This window comes from Strongylocentrotus purpuratus, unplaced genomic scaffold (assembly GCF_000002235.5).
Source record: "Strongylocentrotus purpuratus isolate Spur 01 unplaced genomic scaffold, Spur_5.0 spur5_scaffold_4, whole genome shotgun sequence".
Taxonomy (NCBI): domain Eukaryota; kingdom Metazoa; phylum Echinodermata; class Echinoidea; order Camarodonta; family Strongylocentrotidae; genus Strongylocentrotus; species Strongylocentrotus purpuratus.
Window position 1 is genome coordinate 14,551,961 of NW_022145610.1, and position 19,657 is coordinate 14,571,617.

Genomic DNA, 19,657 nt, shown 5'->3' on the forward strand with positions numbered 1-19,657 from the left:
TATAATCATCATTGTCATTATATATGCTTAAAACTCAAACCTACTTCTTCAAGGCCTTTTGATAGGTAGCACCATGCATGTACTGCACCTCAAAGTCTCCCAGAGGCTTGCTGTTTCGGGTGCTGAGGATCTTCGTGAATACCATGATGTCCAAGGTCTGATCCTTGTTGGGTAGATTCTGGATGATGTCTGCTTCCGTGAGAGGAGTCTTGAGAAATAAAGAATATTAATATTCAAAAGTGGTTGTGTAACAATCAAAGCAATAACAACAGCAAAAAAATGATGGAATTAATAACAATAATAATGTAATTTGATAATGATAACAGTCATAACAATGATAATCATTAACGATAATAAAAATAATAATCATAATGGTGATAAATAATGATAATACTTAAAGTAATAATGATATAAATAATTGAAAAAAAATACAGAATTACAATAATAATTATAATAACTATGTTATGATAAAAAATAATAATAACAAACGTCATCATAATAAGAATCATCATCATAATAAAAGTAATGGTGATAATCATAATCATAATAATGATGGAAATCCAAGTGCCATACTCTTAGTTTGGCACCCCCACCAAAAAAATATACTCATGTAATAAAACCCAAGTCCAAAAATGCGTGAGTCTGATCGGATGAAGGTTAAGTTACGTAATTTAAGGTTCAGAGTTGCAAATTTTATGGGGTAAATTTAAAAGGATTCCATCCGCCAATCTATAGCTTTTGTTAAACAATACAAAATAACTTCGCGTCGATCTCGTTTAATAGCCGCAAATTAGCCGCATTTATCATTTTAATGTGTCTAGGGGTGCGTTCAATCGAATTTTCGAAGCTAGAATCACAAACATGAGTCACAAATCAAAACGCCGTTACAAAAAACAAGGTCACTGCGGTTAGCGTTCAAGCGATTTTTCATCAACGCTGATTCTAGCTCATTTCGAGCCCAGCCACTTTGCATCACACTCGCAGTTTGACCCAGGAAGTATAGGTCAACTTCGGCGCGCGTTTTTGGAATTGTTTACGGCCGACTGTCGACTGCTGTTTTGAGCATAGATCGCAATAATAAAACAAAGAATGAGAAGGTGATGGAAGGAAGAAACAAAAAATAACATGAGGAAAGACAGAAAGAGAAAGTGATAGAGTTATTAAAACAAATAATAACGTAAGAGAAGATGATATAAGGAAGAAACAAAGAATGACATAGGGAAAGGCAGAAAGAGAAAGTGATAGAATGCTTAAAACAAAGAATTACATAAGAAAAGGTGATAGAAGTAAAAAACAAAGAATAACATAAGACTAGAAGGAAGAAACAAAGAATAACAAAATAGAAAGTGATAGAATAATTATAAAAACAAAGAATAACATAATGAAAGACAAAAAGAGAAAGTTATAGAAGGAAGAAACAAAGATAACATAAGGAAAGGCAGAAAGAGAAAGTGATAGAATTATAAAAACAAAGAATAACATAAGATAAGTTGATAGAAGGAAAAAAACAAAGCATAAGAATAAAAGGAAGAAACAAAGAATAACATAAGGAAAGACAGAAAGAGAAAGTGATAGAATGATTAAAACAAGGAATAACATAAGAGAATGTAAGTGAAGGGAAAAAACAAAGATTAACATAAGAATAGAAAGAAGAAACAAAGAATAACAAAAGAGAAAGTGATAGAATTATAAAAACAAAGAATTACATAAGAAAGGCTGAGAGAAGGAAAAGAACAAAGATTAACATGAGAATAGAAGGAAGAAACAAAGAATCACAAAAGAGAAAGTGATAGAATTATAAAAAATAAAAAATAACATAAGAGAAGGTTATAGAAGGAAAAAACAAAGAATAACATAAGAATAGAAGGAAGAAACAAGGTATAACATAACGGAACAGGCCACGATAAAGAGCATGGTATAGTTAACGCAAATTGCATGAAAAGCAGGTGCGCAGTTTTTGCCCAAACTGGAACAGGCTCCGTCATACAATCATGATTGAGAACTCCGTCCGTTCAATCGAATTTTAGCGACCGTGATTCTGCAGAATCATGATACAAAACGCATCTTTTTCAGCGTTTCATGTTTGTGTTTTCAAACACGTTTATTTTTACGACCTACGAAAAAATCGCTTGAACGCATTGCGTTTTAAACTAAACGTCTTTAGAAACCGTGATTCTAGGGTGAAAAAGTGTCGATTAAACGCACCCTATATCTCGGGAGATAAATTTCCCAATGGACTCAATCTGCGCTCTCGATCGTTGTTCCATCTCTTACTATACCTTATCTTGGGGTGGTGATCCATTCATCCAGCCGGGGTAGGCCGGGGGAAAACCATAGTTATTATACTGGCCGAAGTTAACAGCAGCATGCCCCGCGCTGAAGATAAAGATACAATCCGTCACAACGGTGGTGATCTCCTCTGCGGTTTTAAAATGGCCATCATTAGGAAGTCCCTAGGAGAGAGAGAGGGAGAGAGAGAGAGAGAGAGAGAGAACTGGGTGTCAGCGAATTTATTGATCAATCAATGGACAATGGTATGCGATAGGTCTATAGATAAAAACGTTTCTAATAGTACACTGTCGCTCATAAAGGTGGAATATTTTAGTTTTACCCCAATTCATGGAATTATTTTAAAAATTATTTAAAAATAATAGATATAAATAATAGTATACATTCTCAGATTTTATTGAATAGTAACTTGCCAACGTGTGTTTTGCGGAACTGCTAAAGCATGTGTATGCTACTATGCTTATTAACTAGGGGACCTACGCTCTCAAGTCATAAATGACAGTAATGAGGATTAATGCCCCACAGAAGGGCACTAATATAGCACATCGACACGGTTTTGATCCTGGGGCCTCACAGTTACGAGGCCATTGTTTTGTCACTGAACCATGACTGTACGCAGCGGGGGCTAGGGTAGGGGGGCAGTTTCCATAAATTTAAAAAAAACAGAAAATGCAATAAATTTTCAATAATTTATTGCATTTTACCCCGGTCCCCAACATAAAGAAATCCTCTTGACGGCCATGCATTATGGCTCAAGGCGTGGGCACACAATTTTTTTTTATGTTAGGCACCGGGGTTAAATGCAATAAATTATTGAAAATTTATTGCATTTTCTGTTTTTTTTTTAATTTATGGAAACTGCCCCCTACCCTAGCCCCCGCTGCGTACAGTCATGGTTCAGTGACAAAACAATGGCCTCGTAACTGTGAGGCCCCAGGATCAAAACCGTGTCGATGTGCTATGTTAGTGTCTTTTTGTGGGGCATTAATCCTCATTACTGTCATTTATGACTTAAGGGCATAGGTCCCCTAGTTGATAAGCATAGTGGCATACACATGCTTTAGCAGTCACGCAAAACACACATTGGCAAATTATTATTCAATAAAATCTGAGAATGTATACTATTATCTAGATCTGTTATTTTTAAATTATTTTTGAAATAATTCCATAAATTGGAATTTAAAAAAATATTCCACCTTTATGAGCGACAGTGTATATAAAACACTTGGCATTTTGTATTTTGTATTTTTTTTTTATTTGTCAAAAACAGGTCTAAACAATATTTTGATGAAACTCTGAATGTCATTCGCATGTTTCAAATCAAACCATAGCTAGTGTTACTAGGGTTACCCGTATCAACACGATATCAACTAATTTCGGAAACTCAACATAAGGCAATATGAATAGCCTTGTGTGTCACCTATCGAAATGACTATGAAGTATTACGTAATCTGAACATGATTTCATCGGGATGTACAATAGGGTATTGAAATGACCATTTGGTTGATGTGGTGATGGGATCGTGTTTCTTACAATAATATTCATGAAATATCGTCTCTAATCTATTTTAAATGTGCAATGTAAACTGGTATTTTACCAATAACGTACGCTACCACTGCTTTCATGTATTTTCAATAGCGCCATCTTTTGATGAAGGCATACATAGAGCTATTTGCGGTTCCTGTACCCAAGCATCATCACGCACGCGTCATCAGTTTTTATTGCGGGGCATGGCTGTCATCGGGACATTTTAAGTAGCAGATGGCGGTATATGTAAATCTAAAGTACTCGCAGCAAAATAATATCATGCCTTTAAAACTTATTATTTATCCTTTCCATGACATTATATCTGAGAGTCACTAGCCCCACTTGCCTTTAAAATGCGCTATTTTCACATTTTTGGAAACTGGATCCGTCTGTTGTAGCGCACGGTTATTCTTCAATACTCATTTAACAATATCAATGAGTTCTAATACGGAACCTAACAAAATTATATTCATAAGTTATAATTAACTGCTATTGAACGTGTACATTTGAAAATATTTTTATTTGTACTTGGAAATTGTAACGTTGCTACCGACTTCCGCTTTAAAAAAAAAAATCAATGTTTCCAAGGTCTCAGGATAACACCGATCCTTAATTTGTCTCCTTCCTCTTTGCTGCTTTTAAAGTGAAATTCTATTTTCTATCCCCATGTTTATTATTAAGCCTAAATTGTATGAGCCGCAGCTCCGAGCTGGAGCGGCTACACAGAGAAATGCGACGCGGCGCTCTTAAAATGAAGATATAAAGTAGGCCCAATATTAATCGTTAAAAGAGTGGATTTTCAACCCTGCCACTTAGAGAGTATGGAGTACCTTAATGTGACCTATGACCTCTCCCTCAAATTTGGGCTTGGTCCCCATGAACCGGATCCATTCCTGCAATTCATGGTCGGCAGCTATCTTCCCGGGAAGATCTGGAAGTAAACAAACACGCATGAGAAATTAATAATTCAGCGATACGGTCTCATTTTAAATCTGCTTTGTTTATTGTTAGAACTCATAATCTTAAGACACACATTACTTTATGATATCTTATTTATTATGCTGACGTAAAATTGTATACGGTACATGAACAAATTATCACCAGCTGCAACTGAGTTTACTATCCTGCGGCGATTAAGATATTTTAGAGGTTCCGTGGTCTAGTAGATTTGTCACTGGAGTGTGAATTACATAATAAACGGTTCGGGTCCTCCGCGGCACTAACACTTTTTGACATTACATTCAATTGTCTCTCCCCACCCGGGAGATAATGGATATCTGTAGTGATCTCCGTAAGCCAATTTGACTGTTTTTGCCATTGATTTGATTTGATTTGATTCGTTTTATTGTCGAAGTAAATGGAAATTCTTTTTCACATGGTTACAAGGTATATACAGTACATAAAGAATTAATAAATCCATTGAACAAACGTCGAATAACACACTACTCAATAATCACCGAGTAGGCCTAAGTCATTTTAATAATTTAAACTTAATCTGAATAGAAGCAACACTAACTTTACAAGAGTAAATCATTTTTAAATATGATCACAAGTCATGATCTCATTAATGACTTTATATTCACAATTATCAACTCTAAAGTGATGGTCACAACTCAGAGTGGCGACCGACCGATATGTAGCCTGCTCGGTCGCCGCTGGAATTTAGGCATCGCCCAACGATTTATGGAGAAGTCGAGCAGGCTGTAGAGCACCAGCGATGCCCTGTCGATTTTCCGTCGGTCACTGGTCGATTTTAGGTAAAAAACTGGGAGAAATCGAGAGGCTTCTCCGCGCGGCGTCCCGGCAGTGACCGGCTGATGACCCGCCGATCCCCGGGCGCTCTCCCGCAGGCCATCGGCTGATTTTAAAGAAATTGCCCGGACGCCGGCCGGTGGTCGGCCGGTGATCGCCCAGTGATCGGCGGAGCTGGTGTCTCGTAGGCCAAAATACGCTCAGTGCCTGCGCGGTCGCCGCCCGCCTGGACGACGACCTAGTCGAGCGTTCGCCGTTGACCGATTTAGGTCAAAGGCTGCCGACCGATTTTGAACTCGCTGCCCAGTGACCGACTGATTTCCAAGCGGCGACCTGACGGCGACTTGGCGATGACCGCTGGGCCTAAATTCCAGCGGCGACCGCTTGATAGCCTTTGACCTAGCGGCTTCGATTTTTGACCTAAATCGCTCGACGGTGAACGGCCGGTCGATTAGGTCGGTGCCCGGTCGGCGACCGCCCGGGCACCGAGCGTATTTTGGCGGCGAGTGAAAATGAGCAGGCGCCGCCCGAATTTTAACTCCGCGCTAAAACTTCAGCGGTGACCGAGTGATGCCCTAAAAACAAGCGGTGCCCTGGCGGCCGCCGCTCGGTGCCTGGACGAAATTGGTTAAAAACTCGTTTGCATTCTCTTGTCTATTATGTACAAAGTTGCGATTGATGTGAACTCTTTATAAGATGGAGCCCAGATCTGGAGAAAGTGAAACAGTCATTCAAAGCTAGACTGCGTTATATAGATCGTTCTTGATGTCGAGTGAATTTCGTCTCCTCTGAATTAAGAGGGTACTAGTACGATCGCAACTTCTTTTGAAAATTCAACCTATAAGGCAATTTCGATGGCCTTTTTTTATGGGAGCAATACAATGGCATAATCCGTTCATGATTAATATTAGATGTAAATTATTGAAATCGCCCTTGACTTGATTTCTAAGAAGTCTTTGCGATTGTGGTTACTGTACCGTAATGGTGGTCCACAACTTCCTTGACGTAGTCGGATATTGCTTCGCGAAGGAGCAAGGCGTCATCACGGTAATGGTAGTTCGGTAGCACTTCAGGGTCAGAGACGCCCCTTACAAGAAGGTCAGTCGGAAGGGAGCCCTCTATGTCCAATCGCCATGTGGAGAAGAGGCGTTTGATGATATCTGCCATACCAATGGCGCCAATTGTCATATTTAAGTCGATGAAGCCACCCTGTCCAAGCAAAGGAGTCATACCTCTGCTGTAAAATAAATGATTTTGTATATGAAATATGGTAGAAACGTGCCTTGGGGAGTTCATCATATTGCTCCGGTTGTCTCATTTTCGCTTGCTGGACGTATATAGCAGACGACAATCGGCGGATTAGACGACACTTGGTAATGAATTTGTATGTGAGATTGCTTTGCTAAATATAAAATTCAAGAAAATTTCCATATCTTTAAACTATCATTGATATCTGATAATTAAACAGTTATTAAAATAAACCTACCCAACTACATAATACAATGAAATACTTTACTTAAAGTAGGGGAGTTTGATGTGGTGCACAATTGCACCCCTCTGTAAATAATCGAATAGTCCATGGTGATCATGAATATTCATGTTTTTGCTTACCTCGGCAAAATGTTTGCTTTTACTAAATGGAAAAAATTACGGTAGGGGGGTTGGATGAAATGGACATAATGAACCAAGCAGAAGTGATCTATGATAATTCATGCTTCTTATCCTTGTGCTTGACCTATAATCTTACAATCGTTTGGCAAACTGAGTCCATAGTTCGACTTGTGTCACATGTGTTATATAGGCTATGGCGAGCTTGCAACCTATTTTGATCAAATTACGGTGGGTGAACTTTCAAAAGTCAATGGGACATGAGGGTTCCAATGAAAGAGCTAGTGATAACGTACGTCGGGGTGGATGTGCCTTTCGTTTAAAAAAAAAAAAAATGAGTTTTTAATGATTTTGTGGGTAAAATTCCATAGGCTAACATGTTAAGCTGCTGACTCTGACGATAGGGGGCGTTGTCAAATGAGACTAAATGGAGCTATATGAGTGTAAATCAAAAATTATTAATAAAAATACTAAAATTCATACCTCATCAATAACATTTTATTTCATCATAAATAGAAAACAATAATATTTATCGACCAAAACAGTGCTTTATAAACCAAGAGAGTGTTTCATAAAGACTAAGATCGACTTTAAGTTGGACTTAACTGTGGCAGGCCATTCTTACCACTGTTTGCTCTCCCATGCACTGGCATTGGTCTCTCAAGGGATGTAAAAATCGTGGTCACAAATCTACAGAATTTAGCTTTTTTGATAGTTCATCATTGTAGTAAAAAATATTATCTAAAGATCATAATTGAGAGACCAATAGTGCCAGCAACCAGTGGCACGAATGGCCTGCCATAGTAAAGTCCAACTTAAAGTCGATCTTACTCTTTGTGAAACACCTTACACGAGTCGATTCAGCTGTAAATGGCAAATCGTTTACGAGCGATATAGATTAAACTAATAGTAATTTTAGTTGCAATTACATTTACCCGACAAATAAAAGTAAATTGTTATTGCCATACATAGTTGTAACCACTCAGGCGCGTAGCCAGGGGGGGGGGGGGCGGTGGGGGCGGTCGCCCCACCCAAAACGCCGGCCAAAAAAAAAAAGAAGAGAGAAACGAATCGTCTTCTTTCTCTAATAATTTAATGAAACGTCAAAGCTTCCGCGCTTCGCGCGAAAAGGGGGGGGGGGGGATACTGAATACAGATATGGATTAAGAGTCGGGAAAGGTACAACGAATCTTCTTCTTTGTCTTATAATACGTTAAAGCTTCGCGCAGGAGGAGGGGGGAGGGGACTGAATTCAGACAAGGATTAAAAGTCGAGAAATGTACAACCAATCGTCTTCTTCTCTAATAATTTAATGAAACGTCAAAGTTTAGCGCGAGAGGGGGGGGGGGGGTAGCCTATAATCTAGGCGGAGTGCCGAGCTTTTTCTTTGCTGCTAGACTAACCCTAAGCAGAACGTCTGATACGGCGAGACTACGAACCGGCTCACGGTTCGTAGTTCGGCACTCCGCCTAGATTATAGGCTGGGGGGGGGGGGCGGAATTCAGACAAGGATTAAGAGTCGAGAATGGTACTTTGAGTCGTCTAGCTTTCTCTTATAATGTAATGAAACTTAAAAGTCTCCGCGCTTTGCGCGGGAGAGGAGGAAACTGAATTCAGATAAGAATTAAGAGTCGAGAATGGTACATCGAATCGCCTTCTTTCTCTAATAAATTAATGAAATGTCAAAGCCTCCGCGCTTCGCGCGGGAGGGGGACTGAATACAGATAAGGATTAAGAGTACAACGAATCGTTTTCTTTGTCTAATAATACGTCAAAGCTTCCGCGATTTGCGCAGGAGGGGGGGGGGGGGACTGAATTCAGACAAGGATTATGAGTCGAGAAAGGTACAACGAATCGTCTTCTTTCAAAGGAAACTCCCCTCCCTGCACCCACCCCTAGGGAACGCGCTTCGCGCGCTCTTTAAGTGATTCGCACGCTTTGCGTGCTCACTACCGCCCCCCTAAAATCAAATCCTGGCTACGCGCTTGTAACCACTGCCTTGTGGTTCAGTTTCACTTTGTAATCTAAGGCTAATGGAGCAAACCCTAACAGAAAACCATGCCACCGTGACAGCAGTGAGGTCGATTGACGATATGGAACTCTCGACATCCTCCGACCAGTTACTGCAGGTTTTAGTGGTTCACACCCGTCCTGGCTTGTCCTCGCCGGTGTGAAACTTGCCATCAGTTCCCCTAGAGATCAGTGCCGTTAGTAACTTGCAAGAGCTACCGGTACTTGCCCACCTTTGCAAGCAGCCTTCATGAAAGCGAAGGCGGTCATTGTCGCTTCTCGACAGACAGCTACTACTTCTATTATTATTATTATTATTATGAGTATTATTCCTATTATCGTTATCCTTATCATTCTTATTTTATTGATAATATTATCATCATCAATAGTATTATGATTATATTGTTGTTAATATTTTTCTTATTATCATTATCATTAATATCATTAACAATATACTGCAATGCTCAACATATAAAAGAACCTTACTAGTTGATGGGGAGGAGGCGCAAGAAGTGAGGAGCAAGAAGACGGAAGATGGGATGAGATGGAGACAGAGAACGATGCGCTGCTATGACGATGATTTCACCAATGAGATGCGTGAATCCAAGATGGGTGCCCGACTCGTGTACGGCAGCCTCGCCCAAGTTGAAGTAACACTTGGCCAAGAGCCACGTGTACTCAGGATCAGTCGGGTAGAACACCTGCAATAAAGCAAAATTCAAGGAATGAACAAAGGTGTCGATCCGTCCTCATTTTTTTTAAGGGGGTGGGGGACGCATTAAAGGGAAAGTCCACAATGATGTTATCTTGGTTTTAACAAAAGCAGGACAAATGAGATAATTACACCAGTGAAAGTTCGAGCAATATCTGATTTAAAAAAATAGGAGATATAGAAATTGGCAACACTTTGTGGGCCCCTCTCCAAAGTGCTCTGTACAGAAAATTACATAAACTCTCATTTTCTTAGTTATTGATGACGGAATAGATTTGTGTGTCATACAGGGGTTTAATCAATATACAAAACAGATTTGCAATATTATTTTGGATAAGTGTATGACTGAAATTCTTTTTAACCCTTTGCATACGGGAACCAGGTTGTTCCTGAACTAAGCCATTTGCGAATGACAGAATCAATTAGTCAAAGGGTTAAGGGAAAATATAAATGTTTGAAGTTTTTTTAGTACAAGGCAAATTAGATGGGGAGCTCGCAAGATACGTCACAGAGTTGAGAGTTTGTGTTTGATTGAACGCACATTCAATTTCCAAAACTTTTTTTTATTTTGACTGGTTTTATGCAACTTTCAATGAATGATTCTCTCATTTTCCTACTTTTATTACAACCAGGATAATATCGCTGTGGACTTCCCCTTTCATGCATTTTACCCACGGTTTGTCAGAGACCGCACCAATCGATGACACAGTCCTCCGTCATTCAGTACCATCATCATCCTTACCTTCTTTATCAGCCTTACCATCATCCCATTCATCATCTTCGCCATCATTACCGCCACCACCATCGCCATCACCATCACAACATCACCATCATCACTATTTTCATGATCGACATCATCATCATTATCACCATCCATGTCCTTACCACCATCACTACCATCATCATCATCATCATCATCATCGTCATCATCATCATCATCCGATCATTATCATCATCACCACCACTGCTATCAACATCATCTTCATCGTCACCATCATTGCCACCACCATCACATCATCACCGCCTTTCTCATCATCGTCACCATCATCTTCATCATCACCACCACCACCACAATCGTCATCATCATCATCATCATCATCATCATCGTCATCATCATCATCATCCGATCATTATCATCATCATCATCATCATTATCACTATCAATATTTACCGGATTGTTTGGATCTTGGTCTTGATACAACTGAATAGCGACCGGCATCAAATATTTGTCTTTGTTGACGAAGAAAAGCGCAATGGGTGCAGTGATCTGATGGAAGCAAGTAAGGGTTCAAATATCATTGAAAATGTTCTCTCTCTCTCTATCTCTCTCTCTCTTTGTCTCAAGAAATATGCCTTGCTTCGAATAAACCAATCCCCATTCGATATGAGATAAGAATCGTTGAATTAAATGTATAAAACATTCACTTCTCGTACCATACCTGCTCGTATATGAAGAAGCGGATCCACGGGGGGGGGGGGGGGGGTGGGCCCCCGCCTGACCACATAAAGGATAGAGTGCTCTTACTCTTAATAATAAATTCGTTTTCGAGGGTTGGCAATGAAAATAGAATAAACAGTAGAAACAAACCCTAAATAAAGAAATAAACAGCTTGGTCGGTTTGTTCTGAAGCATTATATTAACAAACCCGGACAGCTCTATATTTATTATCCATATAAATAACGTCTATAATCACTCTCAGATGGACAATACAACCATTATGAAATGCATTAAGCAACGTCTAGACATAAAGGTCGAATCTCAACTATATTTTTCTTGTTCTTCTTTTACATTTCGAAGCGTTGCATGGGATCTTGATCCTGTTTTTTCTACATATACATCAAATGCCCCCATTTAAGCATACTTTGAAAAGTTCGTGGCCTAGAATTTTGTTTCTGTTGATGATTACCTTTCGCCCATCTGTACAAGGCAAGTCTTTTAGGACCTTGAGGTCGATGATGAAAAGACGCTTCTTCTTGATGGCTTCCGACACAGTAAGGCCTTCGAGAAGAGGTTCGACATCCTTCTCGTCCACGGCGAAACTGGGAGGAGGAAAAAGAACTGATACACGCTAATTTGTTCTCCTCTTCGTATATATCAAAATGGCCTACGATCAGTATGGTGTTATCCTGGTCAACTGAAGGGTTTTGAACATATTTTGTGTGTGTGTGGGTGTGTGGGTGTGTGGGTGTGTGGGTGTGTGGGTGTGTGATTGTGTTTACCAAAAATAGATATCGCATAAGGGTTTGTTTGGTTTGATGTTAACATGGGCATCATGTTGTGGGTCTTAGTACAGCTATTAAAGCAAGCGGGGTGAACCCGGACCCTCACTTCGCATAATGTTCTCTCACTTTTCAGAAAAGATTTACTCCAAATGAAGAATAAAAAACGCTGATGATATAGAGGTTATACTCGCGTGATATATGATACCTGTAATATGGTGGAATCCTCAAATCCATAAAGAGAGAGCTTGTTAGGAATACATGATCACATGATCATGTCATGCTTAATTGATTGAACAATTGACGAATAGCTTGAATAAATCTTTAATTTGAATGACGAAAACACGAATTTAAATGCGCAGATAATGAATTTAAAGTAATTTTAATTCAGAAAATGTCAAACGATGAAATGCACGAGACACAGATTTGGGGAAATGAAACTATTTTCTGATTAAATCATGACTTTATGTATGGCGAGTCATAATTATTCAAAATATGAGAGTATTGTAAGAGTAATACTTCTTTTATTGCATTACTAATATATTTCACTAAATGGGAATTATGTAAAAAAAAAGAAGAGAAAGTCATTTGAAACCGATCCTATAAAAGATTATGCAAAACACCTTTACAGAAGTCTTGACAATGACAATAATTTAATATTCCACCTTGACTCAATGTTCAGTACAATACAAACATGAGGTCAAGGTGAATGGTTAACAGTAAAACAAAGTTTTTATTTTATTTTCTAAAATCAAAATGTTATCGTTATATTCTTTAAAGGCTTCCGTGATTTTTGCACTGAATTGAAAACCACGCCATATGCCCTAAAGATAAGTGAACACTGTTTTTTTTTTTTACAGTAATAACACAAATTGTCTTCTTTTATTTTCCATTTGAATAAATTAACAGGTGTTAGTAAAATATTATACTTGAATTTAAAGTTGAATTGTATCAAGTAATTATCACGAACATAGGGCGAAATCTACCGCCCTAGATGAGATGGTTTATGAATTAATTTAACGCACGTACTCAAAATCTGGTGCGATAATTTATCAAATAATGAGATTTAATTCAAAAATTACAAGTGCAAAGCTATGTTTACTTAAAATAAATGACATCGCGAGAAATCGGGAGGCCTACCGTAGACGAATGACTACCCCGGTCGAAACTTGTCAATAGTTATTGCGACATACCGGTTAGTCCAGAATCCGGACGATTTAATTTTGATCTCCACGACAATTTAACGCAAATATTCAAATATTCTAATGCAGCGCTAGGATGGCTGGTCTAGGTTTAACAAAATCACTGGCATACACTGCTTATTCGTGTTTTTCATAAACATTGGAAAACGAGAAGAAAGCAGTTAAAAGAGATGAGACTGAAATGTTAAATAAATTGTCGTTAAAGAATAAATGCCGTCTTACTTGGGTGGTATCTTGGTGCAAAGTCGGATCATAGCTGGGTTGCATCCTGTTAGTCTCTGGTTACCAAACTCCTTATCAGACTTCCAGTTTTCCATTACCTTTCATTATAAAAAAAAACCCCAATAAATTAGATTAAAAAGTGTGTTATCATGCATATCTATCAACAAATACGTGAAAAGGAAAATAAGGGGACATTGTCAATTTGATTTATGTGTATGGAGTGAATCTATCATGGATCTTTACGATTTGGCCACTTTTACGACCGATTTAAGAGTTGTTACGAGTTATTACGAGCTATTTACGGTTTGTTACGGATTATTACGAGTTACTACGATATACTTACGGCAGAATTCCACGATTTGTTACGAGTTGTCACAGATAACTATGGGCAACTTACGTGTTAGTAACGACCTGTTAACGTGTTGTTACGAATAGTTACGAGTTAGTTACGAGTATTTATGAGTCGATCCTTACGATTTTTAACCAAAAAATAACAACTGAAAATGAAATGCTCAAATTTGCAGCTTTTATACCTTTTCCCAAAAACGTAAACGATACGTAAGACTACTTAAAGTATACGTGGGTCATTCCATGTCAAATCACCCAATGGTTTTAACCCGACCATTTTTTATTTTGATGAAACTTAGTGTACTTGTTGAGTGTGATCTCACAGCACCAAATCCAAAATTTTAGGTCAATCGGGTGAGGGGTTTGGGAGATACGGCCCACCACAATTAAACCTCAGGAAATTCCCCCCTGAGGACAATTACCCCCCAAGGACTATCACACCCAGAGGATTATTACCCCCCAAGAAAATTACCTCCTAGGACAATCTGGCCCCCCCCCCCCCCGAGGACAATCAACACCCGGACAATTTCCCCCTAGGACAATTACCCCCCCCCCAGGGAAAATTGCCCCTCAAGAATAATGTACCCCCAAAAATAAATCTGCTTTGATTAAAACCACCTTATTATCAGGTTGGACTTCCACTTTAACGAATGGGGGGGGGGGGGGGGGGGTAATTGACCTCTGGGGTAATTGTCCTTAGAGGGTAGTTTTCCGGGGGTGAATTTTCCAGGGGGTAATTATCCTAGAACCGACTCAGAGGTCTAAAGCCATACATCCTGTTAACCCTTTAGGCCTATATGAACTTGTCATTTTATTTCTATTCAAGTACTGCTGACATTTAGGATGGATGTGACTAAAACAAAAAAACATGTGGAAGATGTATGTTGTACTGTGCATATTGCATGTATTGTATACAGTATAATAGGGTTTATTGTGAATATCTGTGAGCATGGATACTTTCAATCCTTATTACTCCAAAACAAAAAATATTATATCTCTGAAACTTTAATATGTTTTAGTGAACATGTCAGAGATTACATTTCATGAAAAATGTTGTCAAGGTTACGTGATCCGATCCACAAGGTCAATTTCAAGGTCAAATCTGAGGTCAAGAGGTCAAAGTACCCCAACATGTACGAATCTTCAAAATGGCGGCAGAATTGGAATCCTTATTGAATACCCTTTAAAACAATACAAATTTTGTGAAGATTGACCCATTAAGTCCCGAGATACAAGGGTTCAAAGGTAGGCCCGCCACCCCCATTTTTGAAAAAATCTCAAAATTTGGTGGGCCGTATCTCCCAAACCCCTCACCCGATTGACCTAAAATTTTGGATTTGGTGCTGTGAGATCACACTCAACAAGTACACTAAGTTTCATCAAAATAAAAAATGGTCGGGTTAGGATTTTCAGATTTTTCGGGTGATTTGACATTGAATGACCCACGTATCTATTTGTAAAGTACTCGTAAATACACGTAATGTGCTCGCAATAACTCGTAACAATCCGTAAAGCCATTGTAAGACGACCCGAATGAAATCGTAAACAACACGTAAGCACTCGTTATAATCCGTAAATAGTCTGTGAGTAATCCGTAAATAATCCGTAAACAAATCGTAAACCAACCGAAACAAATCGTTAAAGAAGTTTTTACGAGTCATTACGGATTCTTGCGAGCAGTTTACGGATGATAAAGTGTTGATAGGAGCGGTTTACGATACTTACGGATTGTTACGACCTATTTACGAGTTATTTACGGACAAATAAATCCGTGGACAATCGTAAGGAGATTTTTGACACGTCAAAAAAAATTGCCTCTCCTTTCACGGATCCTTACGAGTGTCTGCGAGTTGTTCCGCGTTGTGACGAGCTTTTTGCGGTTACCCTAGTTATTTACGGATGCTTGCGATTGACTACGAGTTGCCGATCCGTAAGGACTCGTAAGGAAAATCCGTGTATGTGAAGGGGGTATAAGGCACGTGTCCCATATTTTGGTGTCGGGCATATGGAAACGTTGTATCATCTGCTCAATCTGACTTGCGTCCATAGAACAAATAAGCATTTTTGCATGAAAAGTGAAGTTTTCTCAAAAGTCCGTTTCTTTCCAGCATTGGGTTGCCCGGAACTCACTCAGGTATCCTTTCAAAAAGTATAATATACACAAAATATATGGTACTTTCTCTGTACTTTTGTCGGAAAAAAACATTAATCCAGCAAAATGTCGTCTCTTGTGCGTTGGAGAAGAGCAAACTAGCGGGTTCGGCTGCTCTCGCAAGCCCTCACTCGTTCCATGGTCAGGCGGCTTTGGGTGAGCGGCTAATGAATATACTAAGCGTTAGCTTGCTTCCTGTATGAAACTTGTTTTGATTGGTTGTATATTGTTGATGGAATTTACCCATTCACATAATGGCACTACCTGCCCGATGAAGCCAGTGGCCCGTGACCCCTGCACCCAACACTGTGTGGGAGTTAGTTTGTGGTCAGCCTCTTTTATGAGACAAATCCAAGCAAACGTTCCCATATGGGGGTGCTGCGCAAGGTACCCTGAAAATAGTCGGAAATGGAAATTGAAATGTAAAATGGCTTTGAAGTATGCTGGTTATGTTATGCTACGGTCACAAAGGTTCGTACGAACGATAACTTAGTACGAATCTCCCTGTTTTTCCATTGTCTTCCCGAAAATCCTTTGTCTGAAAATCGTTCGTACGGCGTTCGTAGCAGTTCGTAACGGCATTTGTGACCGGGGCTTTAAACAAAATATATACTATTAGCACAACTCCAACAAGCAAATCCTCTCTTTCAATAACACTTACACTTGGTATCGGGAAGTGCGGGGGTTTGTAAACATTCCCCAGATCTTCTAAGGACTCCCATCTCTCTGTTGTGAATCCTATCAGTTTATGCTCAAGCTTAAGTCTCATCTTCAATGCCTTGAGATCAAACTGTGATTGCAGTGAGATAATGGTGAGGAGAGTCAACAAAAAAGAGAAAAGAAACGAAAGAAAAAAAGGCGTTAATTCCTAAATATATCACACGTACGTATTGTGTGTCCTGAAACAATGTATGTTAATGTATTTTTGTTTAGAAAAGAATGTAAAATGCATACAGAATTCTACGAAATATTATGCGTTATATATATAATTCTAAGCACTTTCCATTATTATTATTATTATCATTATGATGTATTATTATTATGATAATTATTTGTATAATTATTATAATTATTTTGTATTATTATCATTATAATTATATTGTATTATTATTATTATTATTATTATTATTATTATTATTATTATATTACTTGTTGATGTTGATGAGCAGTTGATGACACATTTCACCGGTAACGGGTATTATAAATCATCAAGAAGGGACGGCGTTACTAATGGGCGCGCCCTTCAGCTGCTTCAAAAAGTCCGTAATCAAGAAAAAGCCATCATCATATATTCCAAATTTGACAGAAAGCTTTCATTCTGCGTCTTTCACTATTGGTTCTCAGTCGGACACCAAATTTCGCTGCTGTCGCATGCGATAAATATGTACACAAAAATAGCAATTTCTTAGTAATGCCAACTCCGGCGTATGACGGAGTTCGTGTCCAAGAAAACAGACGAGTGTTTATGTCTTTTTACCCTATTACTAATTAGTTAGGTACACAGACGGCTTTAACAGTTGTTGATTCCGAAATTCGGAAAATTTGATGCTAAAAAACGGTGCCGCCGACTGATTTTTTTAAAATAAGTGCCCAAAGTATTTATGTCTTAGGGGCTCACTGGAACTTTTATGCACATGTTTTGGCTAAAAATGTTCGTTTGGTGTAGAAAACCCACCATGAACAATACAGTGAAATATGGTATAGGTATAAGACCCACAGAAGACAACAGGAGCCCTTAAGTTGCTCCAAAAGGGCCCTAAAGGACCAGCAAACTCTAAAGGGTAGAAATTACAGCTTTAAAATATTTTCTGGGGTATCACATGAAATCTCTATTTCGGTATCAAAATGTATAGATACATTGTGGGCATCGGTGCTATATTATCAAATTATGTCTCAGGTACCCATAACCGGATTTTAAGGGCCCAAATGTAATATAAGTGATTTAAGAGCATCAGACTTTAGTTATATGATATATTTTCTTTCTACATACATTGTTATACTCAAGGTACTTGTTAATTAAACAAATATTACATCATTTTCGGGGCTCCTGAGGAGGTGTTGGGAGCCCTGAAGCTATTTATCGAAACCCAATCGGAAATGCGTGAAAAATCGTGTATTCTACTGAATAAAATATCCAAACATATGATTTGTTGAACCCATTGATGATAGATATGGATAACAAATTATGCATCTGGGGCAACTTAACAATCAATCACAGTTCTCAAGATCAATTTTCTTGATTAAATCGTAAATATTGCCCCATCGAAGGGCACATCATCATACTTCAATAATCTAATAACCATTAACACCAATGCTTGTTTTATTGACCTCATTACAAGGAAGTATGTGAAAACTAACCTTATTCACTAGCGAGGTGTTAATTTTAGCATTCGAAATTGTACTTTAGGCGAAAATCGTTACCTACATTAGGTTTCATAAAAGAAAAGTGTGAACTTACAAAATATGAAAGGATTTAACGGAGAAAATAATGGTATATGGGCCAACAACATACGGAACAACAACCACCCCAAAAATCCCACTTTAAAACGAAAAAAAATTAGGTGTCTGCCTTTGAAACATATTTCCCATGGCCTTATCGCAATAATTATTTTTTGAAATCAAGAAATATATTTCACTATGCCAACGTGTCCACTGACTACATACTACTATAAGTTTACTTAGTTACTTCATAAGTACCTAGTCAAGGTTTTAGGAATGTTCGTACAGGTTTTTGTATAATTCGCAGTACACATAAAGCAATGCATGGGACTGTTCTACGGATATATATGGATATATGGGCAACGCAAATATTTGGAATCAATATCTGGTCTAAAGTTTTGATGTATATTCAAAAATAATTTGAAATATTTATTTGGAATATGAATCAGGGCATTTTAAGAGCAATTGCATTATTGTGATATTGTTACTGACATGGAAATAGAAGACAAACTAATCGTTTTTTCAACATTACCAGAATTGGAAACTCTCTTTGAATTGTGACATTAAAAATAAAGTTGAGTTGTGGTCGTGCAATTGCATTGTGAAAGAAACTGTGTGGAATCGATCCGAAAAAAGTAGATCATATAGCATAAGTATTGGTGTGTACTGCAAGGGTCTGGAATCATCAAAATTATAAGAAATTTGACCCAGTCTTGGTAAAGGTTACAAGCACTGCACACATAAAGATGTTCATGGGACTACACAAACATCTGGCATAAAAATCTCGTCCTCATTTTAAAGCAGTTACAGAATAGCCATGCTTTTCAAGGAACATTTTTTCTCTAACGTTCTTCCTCACTTGCATAATAACAATCTTTATCATCACTATACTTAATGCAATCAAGATTTCTTCAGTTTATACTTTCTGATGTAAGATTAATTTGCCAATTTCGTTGAGTTTGGGAAAATCACCTTGTTTAACCAATATTGAAACTTAGCTTTAATATCTTATCTTTTATCGTACTTTATCAGTATAAACATCTAAATATTATCCCACCTGCGTATCACTGTTGCAATAAACCTGTCCATTGTTAATTTTCAAATCTCTCTTTTATGTAAAACGAATGGTAATTTAATATCATCAATAAAACTCGTAAATTGTATTTAAATATACAC

General features: G+C 38.2%; 1 protein-coding gene across 1 annotated transcript in view; it reads right to left on the minus strand.

The window, feature by feature from the left end:
* The window catches only part of LOC764400 (allene oxide synthase-lipoxygenase protein), a 30,545-nt gene that overhangs the window by 3,141 nt on the left and 7,747 nt on the right, over positions 1-19,657 (minus strand). Inside the window, exons 3-11 of the mRNA XM_001200684.4 lie at positions 16,704-16,832; positions 13,543-13,640; positions 11,806-11,938; positions 11,070-11,165; positions 9,673-9,887; positions 6,546-6,805; positions 4,647-4,747; positions 2,280-2,453; positions 45-208 (exon numbers count right to left, since the gene is read on the minus strand). Coding sequence (XP_001200684.3) covers positions 45-208; positions 2,280-2,453; positions 4,647-4,747; positions 6,546-6,805; positions 9,673-9,887; positions 11,070-11,165; positions 11,806-11,938; positions 13,543-13,640; positions 16,704-16,832 — 1,370 coding nt within the window. The remainder of the gene's footprint in view (positions 1-44; positions 209-2,279; positions 2,454-4,646; positions 4,748-6,545; positions 6,806-9,672; positions 9,888-11,069; positions 11,166-11,805; positions 11,939-13,542; positions 13,641-16,703; positions 16,833-19,657) is intronic.